This window comes from Lutra lutra, chromosome 14 (assembly GCF_902655055.1).
Source record: "Lutra lutra chromosome 14, mLutLut1.2, whole genome shotgun sequence".
Lineage (NCBI taxonomy): Eukaryota > Metazoa > Chordata > Mammalia > Carnivora > Mustelidae > Lutra > Lutra lutra.
In genome coordinates, this window is record NC_062291.1 from 17,933,165 (window position 1) to 17,947,567 (window position 14,403).

General features: G+C 36.5%; 1 protein-coding gene across 1 annotated transcript in view; it reads right to left on the reverse strand.

Moving 5' to 3' along the window:
• Positions 1 to 14,403, reverse strand: part of PCDH15 (protocadherin related 15) — a 1,821,443-nt gene that overhangs the window by 533,133 nt on the left and 1,273,907 nt on the right. Inside the window, exon 8 of the mRNA XM_047702331.1 lies at positions 5,046 to 5,165. Within this exon, the coding sequence (XP_047558287.1) occupies positions 5,046 to 5,165 (120 nt within the window). The remainder of the gene's footprint in view (positions 1 to 5,045; positions 5,166 to 14,403) is intronic.

The following is a 14,403-nucleotide window of genomic DNA, read 5'->3' on the forward strand; positions in this document are numbered from 1 at the left end:
AATTCCACCTCAGGCAAACACATTTAAGAATCCTAGCAACAGGCTTCATCCAGAAGATCAGCAGGAATATCCAGCCAAGACCAAGCTCACTGATCATGGAGAAGAGTGGAATTCCAGAGGAGGGGAAAGCAAGGCATGGAATTCATGGCTTTTTCCCCAAGATTCTTTAGTCTTGTGAAGTAATTAAATTTTTTAAATTTTATATTTTTCTTATTCTAATTTTTAAAAATTTTCCCTTTTTCCCCTTTTAACGTTTATCTTAAAATACCTTTCTAAAAAAAATCTTTTTAAACCTTCATTATTATAGTCATATTTTATCCTTCATTGTATCTAATTTTATTTTTAGTATACTAATTTGTATATCTAACTTAATTTTTTGTATATAGGGTTATTTCTTCTAAAAAATCTTAGGATACAATTTCTTCTTATAGATCAAAATATACCCTAAATCTAGCACAGGGCTTTGTTCTACTCTCCAACCTGAGCACATTCTCTCCACTTTATTTCTTTTTCCAACCAACTTATCTTATCAATTCTTTTCTTAGAATTTTAATTTTTTTAATTTTCAGCTTTACAGTCATATTCCATCCCTGCATCATGCTTACCCTTATATTTGTATATATATAAAATTTTCTTTCTTTAAAATTTTGGAACGTAGTTTCTTCTAAGAGACCAAAATACTCCCCGAATCAAGGTGGTGGCTCTGTTCTATTCACCAGTCTAGTGTGTATATATATATATATATATATATATATATATTCACACACACACACATTTTTAATATACATATTTTAAATTTTATATATAATATTATATTATATATATTACATATTATTTATATTATATTATATATTATATATTATATATTATATATTATATTATATATTTTTTTTTATTTTTTTTTAAATTTTTTTAAAATTTCTTTTTACCCCCTACCTTCTCCTTCCAATTTGGGGTCTCTTCTGATTTGGTTAGCATTTACTTTTCTGGGGCCTTTGCCACCCTTTTAGTATTTTATTCTCTTATTCATATATTCTTATCTGGATAAAATGATAAGGCGGAAAAACTTACCACAAAAAAAAGAACAAGAGGCAGTACTGAAAGCTAGGGACCTAATCAATACAGACGTTGGTAATATGTCAGATCTAGAGTTCAGAATGATGATTCTTAAGGTGCTAGACAGGCTTGAAAAAGGCAGGGAAGATATTAGAGAAACCCTGTCTGGAGAAATAAAAGCCCGTTCTGGAGAAATAAAAGAACTAAAATCCAACCAAGCTGAAATTAAAAAAGCCACTAACGAGGTGCAATAAAAAATGGAGGCCCTTTTCCACGCCAGTATCTGTCATTTCCTAACTTGTTAATTTTAGCCATTCTGACTGGTGTGAGGTGGTATCTCATTGTGGTTTTGATTTGTATTTCCCTGATGCCGAGTGATGTGGAGCACTTTTTCATGTGTCTATTGGCCATCTGGAAGTCTTCTTTGCAGAAATGACTGACTGTTCAAGTCCTCTAACCATTTCTTGATAGGACTATTCATTCTTTGGGCGTTGAAGTTTGATAAGTTCTTTATAGATTTTGGATACTAGCCCTTTATCTCATATGTCATTTGTCAACATCTTCTCCCATTCTGCCAGTTGTCTTTTGGTTTTGTTAACTGTTTCCTTTGCTCTGCAAAAGCTTTTGAGCTTGATAAAGTCCCAATAGTTCATTTTTGCCCTTGTGTCCCTTGCCTTGGGCGATATTTCTGGGAAAAAGTTGCTGCGGCTGAGGTCAAAGAGGTCGCTGCCTGTGTTCTCCTCAAGGATTTTGATGGATTTCTTTCTCACAATGAAGTCCTTCATCCATTTTGAGTCTATTTTCATGTAAAGAAATGGTCCAATTTCATTTTTCTGCATGTGGCTGTCCAGTTTTCCCAACATCATTTGTTAAAGAGACTGTCTTTTTTTCATTGAACATTCTTTCTTGGTTTGTCAAAGATTAGTAGACCATAGAGTTGAGGGTCTATTTTTGGGCTCTCTAATCTGTTCCATTGACCTATGCATCTGTTTTTGTGCCAGTACCATACTGTCTTGATGATGACAACTTTGTAATAGAGCTTGAAGTCTAGAATTGTGATGCCACCAACTTTGGCTTTCTTTTTCAATATTCTTCTGGCTATTCAAGGTCTTTTCTGGTTCCGTATAAATTTTAGGATTATTTGTTTCATTTCTTTGAAAAAAAATTGATGGGATTTTGATAGGGATTGCATTAAACGTGTAGATTGTTTTAGGTGGCATAGGCATTTTCACAATACTTATTTTCCAATCCATTAGCATGGAACATTTTTCCATTTCTTTGTGTCTTCCTCAGTTTCTTTCATGAGTACTTTATAGTTTTCTGAGTACAGATTCTTTGCCTCTTTGGTTAGGTTTATTCTTATGTATCTTATGGTTTTGGGTGCAAATATAAATGGGATTGACTCCTTAATTTCTCTTTATTCTGTCTTGCTGTTGATGCATAGAAAAGCAACTGATTTCTATTCATTGATTTTATATCCTGATACTTTACTGAATTCCTGTACAAGTTCTAGCATATTTGGAGTGAGTCTTTTGGGTTTTCCACATAGCATATCATATCATCTGCAAAGAGAGAGAGTTTGACTTCTTTTTTGCCGATTTGGATGTCTTTAATTTCTTTTTGTTGTCTGCTGAGGCTAGGACTTCTAGTAGTATGTTGAATAGCAGTGGTGATAATGGACAGCCCTGCTGTGTTCCTGAACTTAGCGGAAAAGCTCTCAGTTTTTCTCCATTGAGAATGATACTTGCTGTGGGTTTTTCGTAGATGGTTTTGATGATATTGAGGTATATACCCTCTATCCTTACACTTTGAAGAGTTTTGATCAGGAAAGGATGCTGTACTTTGTCAAATGCTTTTTCAGCATCTATTGAGAATATCATATATTTCCTCTTCTTTCTTTTGTTAATGTATTGTATCACATTGATTGATTTGTGGATGTTGAACCAACCTTGCAGTCCTGGCATAAATCCCACCTGGTCATGTTGAATAATCCTTTTAATGTACTTTGGATCCTACTGGCTAGTATTTTGGTGAGAATTTTCGCATCTGTGTTCATCAAGGATATTGGTCTGTAATTCTCTTTTGATAGGATCTTTGTCTGTTTTTGGGATCAAGGTAATGCTGGTCTCAGAAAATGAGTTTGGAAGTTTTCCTTCCATTTCTATGTTTTGGAACAGTTTCAAGAGAATAGGTGTTAACTCTTTTTTTAATGTTTGGTAGAATTCCCCTGAGAAGCCGTCTGACCCTGGGTTCTTGTTTGTTGGGAGATTTTTGATGACTGCTTCAATCTCCTTAGTGGTTATGGGTCTGTTCAGGTTTTCTATTTCTTCCTGGTTCCGTTTTGGTAGTTAATACATCTCTAGGAATGCACCCATTTCTGCCAGATCATCAAATTTGCTGGTGTATAGTAGCTTATAATATGTTCTTATAAGATATTTGCAAATGACATAACAGATAAAGGACAAGTATCCAAAATCTATAAAGAACTTATCAAACTCAACACCCAAAGAACAAATAATCCATTACAAATGTAGTGATCCGAAGGAGCACGTGCACCTGAATGTTTATAGCAGCAATGTCCGCAATAGCCAAGCTATGGAAAGAACCTAGATGTCCATCAACAGATGAATGGCTAAAGAAGATATGGTATACATACATATATATATATATATATATATATATATATATATATATATATACACACACACACACACACACACACACACACACACACACATACACACACACACATATACAATGGGCTTGGGAGGTTGGGAAGGAAAACATGAAACAAGATGGGATTGGGAGGGAGAGAAATCATGAGACTCTTAATCTCGCAAAACAAACTGAGGGTTGCTGGGGGAGGAGGGTACGGAGCGGGTGGTTGGGTTATGGACATTGGGGAGGGTATGTGCTATGGTGAGTGCTGTGAAGTGTGTAAGCCTGAGGATTCACAGACCTGTACCCCTGCGGCAAATAATACATTATATGTTAATTTAAAAAAAAAAGAAATGTAAATCAAATGAACTTATGGTTAATGCTTTCTCAATAAAGTGTTGCCCGAGGGAAAAAAAAAGAAAAAGAAAAAAGAAAATTCACTTAAGAAGTGATTTCAAAAGGATGCTTTGGGGGACCAATGGCACCCTGAGAAGCTTTCTGGGGGAAGGAGGAAGGGAAGGCTTCTCACTCAGGCTGCAACAAAACCATTTTGATCTTATCAGTGTGATAGGTAATGTAATATACTGAGAGAAATAATTTCACAGCCTTAAAAAAAAAGATAGAAATCCTATGTTCTAATTAGAAATAAATAATCTTTAAAAAAAAAAAAAAAGGTGGGACTCCTGGGTGGCTCAGTTAGTGAGTGTCTGCCTTCAGCTCAGGTCATGATCCCAGGGTCCTGGCATCGAGTCCCACATCAGGCTCCCTGCTCCATGGGGAGTTTACATCTCCCTCTGCCTCTGCCTGCTGTTCCCCCTGCTTTTGCTTTCTCTCTCTCTCTCTCTCTCAAATAAATAAATAAAATCTTAAAGAAAAAAAAAAAAAAAAAAGAAGGCCACAGCTAAAGGCTTTGTTCTCTTCTCTACCTAAGTCTTCCCTGGTGGACAGTGGTGGTATGGTATTACCTGGCATGTGCCATAAAACATAAAAGTGTATATACATCACACTAGTTACACTACCTCTGATGATTTATTTGGAATGCTTAAGAGCCCACAAGCACAATGGAAATGTCATGAAAATGGCATGTTGTACCTATAAATCATTTTAAGTGTTTGCCTACAAAACCCACCCAGAAGTTTTAAAAAGTGCTTTTTAAAAGTATAACCCAATTAGCTAAAAGATGATGATTTTGAGATAATTTTTAACAGCTGAATGACTACTAATGTAGTTCAAGGAGCTAAGTAACAGAAAAACATAGTAAGGATCTGCTGGGGTAAGCACTGTTTTTACTCCTCATGGTGATGTCACATCACAAGTAGATACTAACGTACCGGATCATCAGGGTTATATTGGATAACATATTCTATCTGTCCATTCGGTCCATCATCTATGTCTGTAGCTCCATTGTCTCCTGAAAATCCTGTAAATATCGTGGTGCCAACTGGAGTGAGCTGAAAATAAAATAAAATAAAAGCCGTCAATCCTCATTCCATCGACAGCACACCAGAAGTGTTCTAGCACAAGCTCAACCTTCTGTTACACAAAGAAGAGTAGGCAGCTGCCCACGGCCACAGACCTGATGCATTTCTAAAGAACGCTTCTAAACCTTCCATACGAGTTCTTGTGAAAGCTGAAATTTCCAACATCATGGTCCTTGCTTTGAGTGAAAAACAGAAGGCCCTAACTCAGTGTGAAGCACATTTGAACCAATTTATGACCATTAGTATCTCAGCCCCTGTGGAGAGAATGCATCTGTTGTTCCTCCTTTAAAAACAAACAAACAAACAAACAAACAAACAAAAAAACCTTGATGCATTAAGTTATGGACAAGCTAGAATTTAAATTGTATGTGGAAGTTAGCATCTTTATTTTAAAGTCAAAAACCACTTAGGAGAGATGAATGACACAATGGAAGTTTGAGGATGGGACAGTGGTGATCTATGCATCCGAGGAGAGAGAGAGCTCAAGTTGCCACAGTTGCTGAAGGCCATTGAGTGGTGGGTGTTGGCAAGACGACCAGATCTTTTCCTTTGGGATTCAAACAACTGCAAAACTTATTACGGCACACAAGACCATGATTTGGCATTTGGCCTGTGTATCTAGCTTTATTCAGTGTTGCTCTCCACCAGAGAGTCACTGTCATTTTCTTTGACCTGTAGGTCATTCCCTGCCCAGTGTCTTCCTACATCCAGTGCTTCTAGAAGTCAAGCTTTAGCTGGAGCCCTCCTCATGAGTTACATTTCCACTTACTCAGCATCCTTTCTCCTAAACCATCCCCGGCAAAGCATGCTCCATTCCACATCAGTATAAGGTACCCTTCTTGTTGTGTTTGCATCTTATACTTTTCTTCCTTAATCCCTGCATTGAAATCATGAATAAATAAATTTTATCAATAAATATAACCTCTCTGCCTCTATGCGTCAGAGGCTTTTCATTTTTTTTTTTATTTTAGAGATATGTTTTGTTAGTTTTTAAATGGCATTCTTTCATGGAGAAATAGTTTCAGGATGGAAAAAGAAAAGGAGTTGTCTCATGTATTCCTGTTTCCAGTGGGTACAAATCCAGACCTCTACAGGGATCAACCACATAATGAGTAAATGAATGAAGCAAGCCTGATGTGCTCGGGGGCAAACTGAGAATCACATACATTCTACGAAGCAAATTCTTGCCATGATGGAATATAGTCTTCTTATATCCTAATTTTATGAGAAATGTCTTGGTTCTAAGATTGGCCTAGATTTTAGAGAATTAAACTATGGACTGAATGGGCCAAACAAAATATATGCATGAGGCCCAGTAACTACAGTACTTTGCAACTTCTGATCTAAGAAAAAAAAAAAAAATTACAAGTGTGATGAAAGAAACAAGCCACAGATACAAAGTAGTGAGCATTTACAAAATCAGCCTTCCTGGCAGGCAGGTCTACAGGGCAAATTTTGACTTCCAACCTGTCAAAGAGAACACAAAGAAGAGAGGAGATGGTCTGAACAGCACATTTGAGAACACCAGGACACCATGGAGGGACACCCTAGGTGAGAACGTGAGGTCACTGAAAGACTGCTAAGACTTCTAAACTGACAATTTTCATTTTTAAAACTGTAATCCCAGTTCCCAAAGATATTGTGCTTTCTTGAAAAAAAAATCATCTAAATCATTCTAATGTAGCTTGCTTTGATTTTTAAATTATCAAATTTTAAAATTGAATGATGGTTTATTTCTAGATAACTACTAAAACCAAGTATTTTCTGTGGTAACAATACCTCTATATTCCTCTTTCCCTTCATCAAGGCTCTTGGAAACATGGGCCATTGTAGTGAAGTCAAAGTCAAACACTAAGCTTATTTAAAAATTAGGAAATACTGTTTAAAAAGGAAGTAGCACTGGAAACAAAGGATCTGCTTCAAAATATATATATTGGATTTGACTATCACCTATACATCACCTAACATACGATTTCAAAATATCTTCTGTCTCCTGTGTGAAAATAAAAATTATTGGTAACCTTAAAATAAAACAAAACCACAGAACCCCACAAAGTTTTTTTTTTTTTTTTTTTGAGTAGGCTCCACACCTGGCATGGAGCCCAACACAGGGATTGAACTCAGAAACCTGAGATCAAGACCTGAGTTGAGACCAAGAGTTGGGTGTTTAACTGATTGAGCCACCCAGGTGCCCCCCCACCAATGAGGTATTTTTTTTTTTTTGTATTAAAATGTTTTTTTTTTAATAATTTTTTTATTTTTTCAGCATAACAATATTCATTATTTTTGCACCACACCCAGTGCTCCATGCAATCCGTGCCCTCTACAATACCCACCACCTGGTGCCCCCAACCTCCCACCCCCCACCCCTTCAAAATTCTCAGATCTTTTTTCAGAGTCCATAGTCTCTCATGGTTCACCTCCCCTTCCAATTTCCCTCAACTCCCTTCTCCTCTCCATCTCCCCTTGTCCTCCATGCTATTTGTTATGCTCCACAAATAAGTGAAACCATATGATAATTGACTCTCTCTGCTTGACTTATTTCACTCAGCATAATCTCTTCCAGTCCCCTCCATGTTGCTACAAAACTTGGGTATTCATCCTTTCTTTTTTTTCTTTTTTTTTCTTTTTTTTTTTTTTTTTTTTTTACAGCTTTATAAACATATATTTTTATCCCCAGGGGTACAGATCTGTGAATCACCAATGAGGTATTTTTTAAAGATCTTTGTTACCAAAACAAAACAAACAAAAAAACTGTGCTGTGGGATTGATTTTAAAAAAATCAAAAGGAATCAAAACAAAGACAAAATGAAACAGAAAAACGTGAGCAGTAGGTGTGGGCAGATTTTGAAAATGATGTGTCGGTGTCTCTCTATCTACTCATTGAGGCAGCATATCCTACAATACTAGACTCATTGTGGGGAGGGATTCTGAAGTCCTGTAGCCAAGGGCACAACACGGGTACTCAGGGGAAGGAAGAGGAGGTTGGAAGTGCTGGGAGCACATGGCAGTGTCTGGAGGTGCTTAGATAGTGAGTGGGCTGGATGCCAGGGAAGAAGGGCTTTAGAGTGACAAGCAGAAAGTGTGCTGGAAACAATCACAAGCCCTCTATTTAATCAATTCTGCCAGCCCCTATAATACGCACCTAAAAGGACAAGATGTTAGAACAAAGATTTTTTTTTTAATCAACTCACTATTACTAAAACCAATTTTTTTCTTTCTTAACAAGTTTTTGGTTTTCTTTTGTTTTGCTTTGCTTTTTTAATTGAAGGAAGGCAAAGTTTCAACACAATCAGTAGTGCCTCACCTGTACATTATGAAACATTGGGGCTTGAATCATGATGACATATCAGAGTTATTCAGAAGTAAAACAAGCAAACAAGAGAAAACCTTATGATTCTCTCACTTGATCATGTAACCACTTGTGTAACATTCAACAGCTATATTATTACCCAGTGACATTATTTTCTGTTGGAAATTTTAAATTATGTAGACAGGTTGACAGTTTTCTACATGCTGCTTTAATAATATAAATTCAATCTGACTAGATGTGAAGTTTGAAGTATTATTTATATATGTAGAGGAAAAAAAAACAACTAATCTCGCCTTTGAGTCTCAAAATCCAAAATGCAAATGAAATGTCCCTGCTGATTTGAGTAAGTAATAAAATGGCAGTTGTTAGAAGATAAGAACTGTTGTTAGTCAAGGAGAAAATAAAGCATAATATTCTCTAAATCTCACAACTTTCTATGTTTCCCAGTCTTATCTGAGATTAAGTTTCTAAAAACAAATATTGCATAACAGTATTTGGTTGGAATAAATGATTTGAAAGATTTTGCTTCTCCCTGTGTGATATTTGCAAATCAAAAGACATAGTTGCAAATTCAAAGACCCTAAGCATGAAAAACTCTGTTTTTCTACAGTTGTCCAAACGTTTTTGAAATTCACAAAAGGCAACCTAAGAGTGTTAAGGTGCCTTAATATATTATCATCAATTAATATTTTTCCTCTCCATCAGACATCTTTCTTTTAATTTAAAAATCACATTTATAAAGAAGTATAATTTTAATACCTCATCTTTTAAAACAAACCCTATATTATATTTTTAGTTGCCTTTAGAAAAATTGCACTCAGTGACGAAGTCCAACAAAGACTGTTGTTGGATTACACATGAAAGGACTTACTGTGCATTTGTTCATGGATGCAATTTGAACCTTATCCAAAAAAAAATTTCAATTTTAATCACTCTCATTTTAGGATTTAACCTTATTTTTTGGGTGCCACACATAATTGCCCCCAATAGAATTTATGTGCCCATATATATTTTTATTATTCCCTGAAATTACAAGTAGAATTATGATTCCATAGTCAATTGTCTTAGTTAATATCTTTGAAAGGAAAATAAAGGAGAAATAATTTCCTCATGTCGACAAAGAGAATCCATTTTCTCATTTCTGTAATGATATCATAATAAAGGTCATGCATGATCTCTAAATAGGATTTTAAGCCCTTTTTCAAAAAGGAGAATTTAGGTCCTTGAAAATTAAGTGGAAAGGGTTATTATAACAGCAGATTTCAGCATTTTATTTAGTCTGGGTGCTGTCTCTATTCATTACAATTTCACTAACAATCACTACAGTTTCACTAACAACTGGATTAAAGATTTTTCCTCCAACTTTGAAAATGTGGTATTTAGTTGTTGACAGCAAAGGACTCAGGAAATATCCCTCATTATGAGTTCAGCATGTGCATAGACGATGAGTGCTGCTGTCTTCCATAGCTGAATGTTCAGACCAAACATCTTAGCACACATTGTTCCTACTTGTGTCCACTAACAGAATGCGGAAACATCCCCATGCAGACATGCACAGGTAAATGCAGCAGTAACCTGGGTCAGTGACTGGGCTGCACACATTTATCTGTAATCTACCACTCACGTGGTTGGCCCATCAGAAAAAGGCTAGGGTTAGGGATGTTTAAAACTAATATAAGAGGGCGCCTGGGTGGCTCAGTGGGTTAAGCCGCTGCCTTCGGCTCAGGTCATGATCTCAGGGTCCTGGGATCGAGGCCCGCATCGGGCTCTCTGCTCAGCAGGGAGCCTGCTTCCCTCTCTCTCTCTCTCTGCCTGCCTCTCCGTCTACTTGTGATCTCTCTCTGTCAAATAAATAAATAAAATCTTTAAAAAAAAAAAAGAAAAAAACAAAACAAAACTAATATAAGAGCCCCAATGTTCACAGCAGCAATGTCCACAATAGCCAAACTGTGGAAAGAGCTGAGATGCCCCTTCCTTGACAAACAAATAGATAAAGAAGATGTGGTCCATATATACAATGGAGTATTATGCCTCCATCAGAAAGGATGAATACTCTAATTTTGCATCAACATGGAGGGGATTGGAGGAGATTATGCTAAGTGAAATAAGTCAGGCAGAGAGAGTCAATTATCATATGGTTTCACTTACTTGTGGAACATAAGGAGTAATGTGGAGGACATTAGGAGAAGGAAGGGAAAAATGAACCAGGGGAAATCAGAGGGAGAGGTGAACCATGAGAGACTGTGGACTTGGAGAAACAACCTGAGGGTTCTAGAAGCGAAAGGAGTGGGGGGATGGGTGAACCTGGTGATGGGTATTAAGGAGGGCATGGATTGCATGGAGCACTGGGTGTTACACACAAACAATGTATCATGGAACACTACATCAAAAACTAATGACGTATTGTATGGAGACTAACATAACATAAAAAAATAATGTAAGAGAAATAGCTAAGAAAAAAAAAGATAAAGCACTTTATCTTTATATGGAAGATCTGGAGAAACCAAAAAGTCCCAAAGAAATGGCCTATTCTAGATGCAAACAAGCAAAGGGAGATGAAACATGAGAAATGTTGTTAAAAAGCAGATTTCATTCATTTTCACTACAGGTATACTGAACAGAAGCACACACCTATGCATGCAAATACACACGTGCACACACGCACACACATGCACACACACACACACACACTCTGAATAAATATAAATACACACATATCACCATGACTTAGTCTCTGTAGAGGAGGTGCTTCATGAATTTCTCAATATGATATTATAAAGCCATGCTGCCCTATACATTATTATTCACAGTTTTCAGGGCACATCTGCCATGCACATGACCATGTTCTGTGTTCTTTAACATTTCAACAAGTCTCAGAAATATAATTTTGGTTTTCTGAAGGGCATTCTAATGCATGAGACAATTATCAGTGTGGGCAGCTGCCTGAGGGGGTCACTTACTTATTTAGTTCATGTCTGCTTTCACAAATGATTTTATACAGCTATTGGGAAATACAGAAAATGTAGATACATGCAAATGGTAAAATTAGAGAAAATCAAAGCAAGAAATTTCAGTTATTTCAAGGAGATGCAGAAGATAAATTATAATGCGAATGCAAAAAATGAACAGTTCTCAGTTAACTGTGATCCACGGTGAGTGAAGCTGACCAAAAAATTATGAACAGCACCCCTAAAAGAGAAGACTTGTCCTCACTTGCAAGTTTACTTGTAGTATTTCCACACAGAAGCATTTTATTTATGGCTTCATATAAATACAATTCCTTCTCATTATCCATGGCGATTATGTTCTATAAAGTCACCATGAGCACGGACTTAAATACTGAACCACAGCTTCCACAGAGAATATGGAGTTATCTCACTTCTAGGGGTGACACAAGCTTAGGTTCCCCCCCAGCGTCATCACATTTTCATCAACCAGTCAATATATAACCTTGTTTTAAGTGTGCTTCTGTTTAAAGACACCTTATTTGATATGTGTTTTGGATTCACTACCATTTAGCTCACAGCCAACAGCACTATAACTCATGCCTGAATACATTTACCTAATACATATAGTCTCTCTGTAAGGTACAGATTGCCTTCTTGTGTTGGGAAGCTAGACAGCCCTGCAGCACTACCCCTGGGGGCCATTTTAAGCAGCAAAATCACCAGCAAAAAGTACAAAGATGTAAACAATGTTGCACTAACTAGAAAACAGAAAAAGTACACTTGTTTACAGTAAGATGGTAGAGCATCATCTTGTTTGGCCTGAGATAGATGTGTGTACAGGGGATGACTCAAATTTTTCATTCCTCTGCACATGTCTGTGAATAAGCATGGAAGTTTGGCAAGTATTGAATTTGGGCTTATAAATAAATTTGAGCAAGGAGGCAAACTTGCAATTATAGAATCAGTGAATCATGAAGATGGACTGTACGTGACAAACAATACTAGTAATTCATTATGAGTGTAGCTCAAAAACTCAACCAACCAGAAACTGAGACAGGATCGAGTCTCATCTCCAGCTCCCCTGAGCTCGATGATCCCTGCTCCTCTGGAATTGTTTCCTGCCTATGAATGTTAAATTTGGATTAAAACACTTATGAGAAATATTTTAGATCTGTATTTTGATTGTTTATTAAAGAACTAAATAAGAGGAAAGATACACTTTATCAATAAAAGGGCATTATCAATAATGCAAAGATCTCAATTCTTTTTAAATTTATCAATAGATGTGGAAATTTATAAGCTGATTCTAAAATTTACATGAAACTTCATGGAGTCAAGAATAGAAAGAGAGTCTCTTCTAAAGAACTAAGTGGGAAGACTTATACTACCCAGTTCCCTGACTTCAATATAAATCTACAGAAATTGAGACATAGCAGTACTGGCTTGAGAATAAACAAAGATACCAGTGGGACAGTATATTGTTTCCAAAAATAGTCCCCACAAGCAGGCACCTCATTCATAGAGAAAGACAATATAGCAGTGGTTGTGAATTCAATGATCTTTACAAGAAATGGTGCAATGTCTTTTTTTTTTTAATGTTGTATTTTTCTTTTTTTTTTCATTTTTTTTTAAAGATTTTTATTTATTTATTTGACAGAGAGAGATCACAAGTAGGCGGAGAGGCAGGCAGAGAGAGAGAGGGAAGCAGGCTTCTCGCTGAGCAGAGAGCCCGATGTGGGACTCGATCCCAGGACCCTGAGATCATGACCTGAGCCGAAGGCAGCGGCTTAACCCACTGAGCCACCCAGGCGCCCTTTTTTTTTTTCATTTTATTTTATATTTCTTTCCAGTGTTCCAGCATTCATTGTTTATGCACCACACCCAGTGCTCCATGCAATACATGCCCACCATAATACTCACCACCAGGCTCACTCAACCCCCCAGCCCCTCCCCTCCAAAACCCTCAGTTAGTTCCTCAGAGTCCACAGTCTCTCACAGTTTATCTCCCCCTCAAATTTCCCCCAACTCACTTCTCTCCATCTCCCAGTGTCCTCCATGTTACTCCTTATACTCCATGAGTAAGTGAAACCATATGATATTTGGTGCAATGTTAATTAGAAATCCACATGGGAAAAAAAATGATACTTCACAACCTACATAAAACTAAATTCCAGGTGGCCTTGTGCACTGTTGGTGGTCAATTGGTACAGCCGTTGTGCAGACCAGTACAGAAGTTCCCCAAAATATTAGAAACAGAATTACCATATGATCTAGTAATGCCACTTTGGGGGTATTTATGCAAAGGAAATGAAAGGAAATGAAAGCACTAACTTAAAAAGATAAACGCACCTCCATGTTCACTGCAGCCTTATTTACAATAGCCAAGATCTGGAAAAACCTAAGTGTTCATTGATGGATAAATAGATAAAGAAAATATTGTCTGCATTGTTACAGTCTTCTCAATTACCCTTCATGGTCTAAGGATTCTCCTCCATTATAGTAATCTTTCTAAATTAGAAGCCATTCATTCTTTGGCCACTATAAAGCTGTTAACTTCCTCCTCAGATAAAATAATTGTATGATATTTCTTGGAAATTATCCCTGCCTTGGAAATATGCTTTAGATATAGTGATATATTCAAAAACCAAGAGAGTCTTCACAAATGAAGTAGAGTGATGAATTTGTACACAGGTTCACATTGGTGAAGACTTCAGGTTTTTCTCACAATGATTAAATTACATTATCTCTGAGTCTATGGTCACTTATTGAGAGCTTAATATAATCATGGTCTCTGTGACCATTATGATGGTTTTATATAAATTAATTAACAGAATATTTGTTTTATCCAAAAATTTATCCAAATCAAATGTCTTTGTGAAGTTTATGTTAAAACCTTCTAGAAGGGCAAATAGCACACATTCCTGAATTCAAATTTAGTGGATGTTAT